Here is a 6,088-nt window from a genome sequence, read left to right on the forward strand (position 1 = left end):
AATGTCAATATAACCCATACCTTCACACTATCGCTGCCCTATGATTACTGTATCTACTGTACTACTGTTACACAATCCAATGACAAGTGTTTCTAATAATAACAAACCTTGATTTGGTCCAACTGCTTGCTATAGTTAGATGTGTTTTAAGGTTAATTATGTTTTTGAGTTTGTCGTGTAATTTGTGATGTCGCGGCATACATAACACAAAAGGGGAGCTCCGCTTGATTAAAGGAGCCGTCTATAGCAATCATAATAAGGTTGGCTTCCACCACCATTATGAACAAAGTGAAAAAGTACTTTTCAGAGAAAAATATTATTGTATGGGCAAATAACCGTCATATTTAGTCTCTTTATATTTCTAATTAGTTTTGTCTGAATAATTTGCTAAAATATACCCATTTTACCAGGCAGGTAACAGTTTTGGAGAAGAAATAGAACCCAAATAAATAAATAAAAAGCCAGGTTAATTTTATTGGCCGCATTAACAGCATGATAAATGACATTGCTTCAAGACTTTGTAATATAACTTTTACTGCAGAACAAACTTAAAAGTTTACTTGGACACATGATTAAAGGCGTTGTAGTTGACAAAATAAATCTATAAATCTTACCCATCATACACTTGAAATATCTGTGCAATTTTAAAAGAAACATTCTTTTTTTTAATGAATCTGGTACTGTACTAGGTTAAGTAAATCTCTGTTTGTAAGCCCTACTTTCAGATAGTCTTACATTTCCTCCTTGATCATCTTCTTTCCTGTCAACCAGCTGCTTTCCACATTGGTAGACGTGATCTGCAGCCAGCAACATGCAGAAACCTCAAAAATACAGGGAAAATAACCTAGGAAGTGAAATAGCAAAAGACTGCATGAAAGTTGGTACCAGAAATCATTTAAAAAATACAAACGTGCTTTCAAAAATGCATTTAGAAACCTATACACTGTGTTGGATTCAATTGCAGGTAATCATTTTTGTCATGATTAACGGGTTTTCTTAGGGGATGAGCAGCAGTGCTGATGATGCCTTGGCCAGAGTTTGAATGTACTGCTTGACGTCACTTCCAAAATAGTCGATGAGGAAGTAGTTGGCAATTCCAACGACAGACATGAGAAACAGGAAGCAAATTATGCGCTTGCCAAAAATGTAACCTGGGGTACTGCAAGGGAAAAGAAAGGGGAACAGAATAAGCTGACAAGAGGTAGCACGATGATGTCATAAATTTTTTTTTTTTTTTAACTCAGTAGGTTTTTAGTTGTACAACATATATGTACATATTAGAGTTAATAGAAACAACTACAGAATGTAGCACACACATGTGCAAAAAGGCTGTCCCACATAACAGATTAATGGGAAGTAGCTTCAAATACCCTTTTAATTGCTTTTGTTACATTTTGCTCACTATTTTTATGGGGTTTTAAATCACTGAGTAGTTCTGGGTTCTCCTCCAATGCTGGCTAACAATGATTTTTCAATGTGGTTACAATGTGACTCTTCAACTGTCAGCCCTACTTACAGAACCACTCCAAATGATTTGCAAACACTGAAAAAAGTAAGGGAAATGTGAAAAAAAGCAATTAAAAATGACTTACTATTTACTGTAAGCTAACCGCATTCCCTGCCATGTATTCTGTAATATATAAGGGCAGTGACATCATAATTGTGGTCCTACACTCTATTACCAGCCTATGCCAAGAAATGTAATACAGGTTATTTTTATGCCCAGTGATCCTTGGTGCACACCCTAACCTTACAACTGTATGTGTGACCCCATTAAAGTAGGTAGCCAATGACAGCTAAAAGTCAAGCTTTCCAACGGTGTTAGGAGAAACATGTGTCTGCCTTCATTTCTTCTTGGTTTACTCACAACAATACAGCAGGAGATCTGAGCACATTTTCAGTGTTCGATAAATACCTTTGAGATGTCTCGCCCATGTAGCCAACGAAGTATTTTTGCCTCACAAACAGGTACATCAACCCAGAAAAGGCTGCAGGGGCTAAAATGATTGAGAATTAATGTCATTTCAAAAATACAGCGACAAAGTAAACAAACTGTATTCTAGTCTTGGTATTTAATTAAAGAGGTTAACTTGTCAGTGAAAATGTACCTTTGCAAAGTGAAAGAATAGCATAAAAGTAAGAATACAAACAAAAACTTTTTTAGTTCCTAATGGCATTTAGCAAAATCGTGTTGCTGCAGTGAATTCTCATAAAGGCTTGTTAATAGTTATAGGTAGATAACTAAAACACAGAAACATAAAAAGCTAAAATAATGGCTCTCAATGTATTTCATGTGTTTCCACTTCGCTAACCTTTTGTACAGTATTCAAAGGTCACATGTTTTGTTTTACCTTGACTGCAGAATATCCCAGCACTCCAAAGGACAGCAATGAAGGTTGGATAAGCATCCATGCAGTTTTGGCTGAAAAATAAATGAATTATACTTTATTTAATGGAGTTCATTTTTAATTTTTTTTTTTTTTTTTTTTATATATATATATATATATATATATATATATATATTTTTTTTTTTTTTTCTGGTGCATAAAGATGCCAAATCTTATTGGTTTAAAAAGAGAAAAGAGATGTTGTCTTATTTTGAGTATTGGTCTCGGTTCTGTTATTTTACACTTACAATTCTCACTACATTTATGGTCATTGTATAATGCAGCCAATACACACGCAAAAAAAAAACCAAAACAAAACAAAAAAAAAAAAATTACAGATTGTAAGTAATCAGACTGTCAGTTTGAATGGTGAAACTTCAAGAGGATAGTTACTACACTGTGCAATATTTCTTCACTCCTGTCTGTTTTTACTTAAACAATTTCACAAGCGTACCCTTGGCTGGTATTTCCTTTTTTACAGCTTAATCTATCCCTAAACTTAAACTGTAAACAGGATTTCTCTGGGGCCCTTCTTTTCTTTCAACTAATCTATAAAGATCATGACACATGCCAAAGGAATCTTGAATCAACCATGGTGACCTCTAGTAAAGAATAAAAAGATGATATTATGATTATGTATTATGTTTTAAGGTGCCGTGTTTAGACAAGTCAAAGTCCACAATCGCCTATATTAGCAGGCTGTATATAAATGTGTCTTCAGCTGTTGTATTTCTGGTGGATGTTGATTTGCATATTGAAAATGATCAGGTCACTTCCTCTTCCAAAGAAATTGATTTGAACACATTTCTGCCAGTGTGCATTCCTAACTGGAACAGTGTGCCCCGGACTGGATGGTTTGACAGTTCATTCCAGGGTCAGTCGGTCATCCAGGAAGGGGGTGGTAATCGAACCTGTGGCAGCATTCCCACATCTGCAGCCAAGGAATTGATTACAACGGCTGCAATGTCTGAGAGGGACGCGGGATGGTGTTGCTGTTCTGGCCCACAGCAGGTCAACCATCATCGCGAGGGCCTTCTGAAAGTTCCCCTTAGGGTCCATCAGCCAGTCAGAGATCTCCCTTGGGCACTGGACTCTCGGGCTCCTCCCTCATGGGCACTGGAGCTTGCACTGGCTTTTTCCAGGGATGACTGCTCCTTCCCTTCTTCCTCCTTGGGACCAGCAGTTCCACCTCCTGCCATGGAGTAGTTTGGTCGGGTGATATGTGCTGACCTCGCCAAGGGCAAAGCACCACTTTTCCCCTTTTAAGCAGGTGAGTTTATATATATGTGACTGTCTCCAAATTAATAATGAATTAATCAATCAGGCTGGAGACGGATATATTCTGCATAAGTTTTATTGTTAATTTTTTGCAGCATGGATGGGGTTAAACTTTTCCATCCATGCTGCAAAAAATTAACAATAAAATTTATGGTTTTTTTAGAAACACAAACAATATGTTTTAAATAATAATATAACAAATAATATAATGCACACGGGCGGGGTGAACTCTGTCATAGAGCCGCATTATGAAGATTACTTATTATATCAGTTTTAGTTTAAAACAACTTTGAGTAAATAGCTGATACCATAATTTTTGCTCCAATGTGCATTTCCCCGTGTTGTTGACTGAAGCTAAATTCACTGAACATTGAGCATGTCTGCTTCATGCATGATGAGCTTGAGTACAGGTAGAGTCAAAGCAAGTTCAACCGCATGGGCATTGCATGCTTTAGTGTTCTCAATAGTCCACCAGGAGAATGCACCTTATATGGAAATAATAAACACAAATAATACAGACAGATATGCAAAATCATTTTCTACTAGACTGTGTACTTGTATAAAACAATGGGGGATTGTATCTGCTTCTAGTTACTCTTCACTAGCCTGCAAACGTTATTACAACAAGCATAATAGTACTTTGAATGTTTGAATGAAACAAGAGCCACAAAAACTGCTGCGTTTCTGCTAAACATGGTTTGTTCATCATGTACTGTATTTCCAACAACAGAACATCATTTAAAACATGATTATACTTCCAGAGATTCACACTTTTATTTGTGCTGGTGCCTTCCCTGTTTATCATAAGCCCAATGCAGCACATGAACACCAAGAAGACATTATGAAATATACAGTTACAGTATTCTAAATAGAAACTTGCTAGTGGTCTGAAATGTCACCGTTATCTTAACTAATGGATTCTTCTTGTTTAGAATTACATTTTTTTGTTTCAGGCATCACAAACCTCAATAGTTCGAAGCTCCTCTTTGGCCACGAAAGGGCTTTCAAGGTGGTTTTCTCTCTCTAAGTTAATCCAGTACTCTAAATCAGAAGTTTAAGTTTACACATACACATTGCAGTACACATTCTAAACACATTTTACAATTTGTTTTATTTTGGTCTATACCCTGGATGCACAAAAAACACAAGTGTTACCACTGCTGGCTTTAGAGACAAGGAAGACCACTGTTTCTATGACTTACTTTGCACAGTAGACACGCTCAAACGCAGGGGTTCCTGGTCTCAGGAAACTTCTTGAAGTGTGAGTTTTGCCTTCTTGTTCCACTTTCTGAGCAAAGAATACTAAAATGAAGCAATCAAGATGTAAAACCTTGTTTGGTCTACAATTTCCATGTTGTCTTTTCATATGCGTACAAGAAAATGAATAAACCATTTGTCCTTTTCATAATAAACACACTATTCTTAAATAACTCTAAAATGTATTTAAAAAAAAAAAAAAAAAAGTCTTGATAAAAGAAATACAAAGCATTGCAGTACAAAGCTGGGATGTTTGTTTTCCCTTTTAATTCCTTCAAGTTCACCTCAAACTCTACCTTTTACATGAACAGAAGTTGTATGCTAATGTTACAGCAAAAACAATTAAGCAGTACATATGCCCACTTTCTAACAGAATACTTTACAACCTAAAATTAGACCAAATAAAATGATAGCTATTACCAAAATATAACTGCTTCATATTTGTTTGTTACTACATTTTAAATAATTATATCTATCTATCTATCTCTCTCTCTCTCTCTCTCTCTCTCTCTCTCTCTCTCTCTTCTAGGTATCTATATATAATATATATATATATATATATATATATATATATATATATATATATATATATATATATCTCAAAAACAAAATTAAAGACCCATCTCAATTGCAAATCTCTAACTATCAGAACAGTCACAAATTGAAGATCATCATCTTACGATTTTGCAGCGCACTCAGCAGAGTTACTATGGTAAGCAGCACTATATTCTCTAGGATGTCCTCGTCCATTTTAGAACCAGTGAAAACACTTTCTGCTTCCCTTCTGTGTGCTGGTGGTGGTATCACATGCATGAAAAGAGGAAGTCTATTTATCGTTCGTACTGAGATACGTGTATTTCCTTTGCAAGGCTGGGACACCACTAGAGGTTTTCATTTAGTTTGATTATCTTGAACAGCAACATTTGTTGTATATTTTCTCTTTTTTTCTGCTATTTACTCCCATTTAGCCTCAGTTTTATGCAAATGCAATGTCTTACATATATTATGTGATATATGAAAGTCAGTTTCACTCACAAAAGACAGCTGATCTGGGTGGATAGTAGAGCCTCACTTGGCAGGTGCTTCTGTATTAATGAATTCCTGATGTTTCACAAGGAACCGTCACATAACCCTCCAGGACAATTAAACACCTTGAAAGCGCGTTT

General features: G+C 35.8%; 1 protein-coding gene across 1 annotated transcript; it reads right to left on the reverse strand.

Moving 5' to 3' along the window:
• Positions 1-450: 450 nt before the first annotated feature.
• On the reverse strand, positions 451-5,736 carry LOC121302878 (arachidonate 5-lipoxygenase-activating protein). Its single transcript, XM_041233173.1, has 5 exons — positions 5,603-5,736; positions 4,868-4,967; positions 2,352-2,422; positions 1,916-1,997; positions 451-1,159 (listed from the first exon to the last, which is right to left on the reverse strand). Exons 1-5 carry the CDS (start codon positions 5,733-5,735, stop codon positions 997-999), a joined length of 549 nt encoding a protein of 182 aa, XP_041089107.1. The 5' UTR covers position 5,736; the 3' UTR covers positions 451-996.
• Between the last annotated feature and the right edge of the window lie 352 nt (positions 5,737-6,088).

The sequence above is a fragment of the Polyodon spathula genome, chromosome 30, assembly GCF_017654505.1.
Source record: "Polyodon spathula isolate WHYD16114869_AA chromosome 30, ASM1765450v1, whole genome shotgun sequence".
Lineage (NCBI taxonomy): Eukaryota > Metazoa > Chordata > Actinopteri > Acipenseriformes > Polyodontidae > Polyodon > Polyodon spathula.

What these genes read in the sequence shown, in the direction of transcription:
- LOC121302878 (XM_041233173.1), bottom strand. Translation starts at nt 5,735, where the DNA reads ATGCATGTGATACCACCACCAGCACACAGAAGGGAAGCAGAAAGTGTT. An exon ending in GAGCGTGTCTACTGTGCAAA is followed by an intron (nt 2,423 to 4,867) that starts GTAAGTCATAGA and finishes TTTATTTTTCAG; the next exon opens with CCAAAACTGCATGGATGCTT. An exon ending in TGGGATATTCTGCAGTCAAG is followed by an intron (nt 1,998 to 2,351) that starts GTAAAACAAAAC and finishes CAATCATTTTAG; the next exon opens with CCCCTGCAGCCTTTTCTGGG.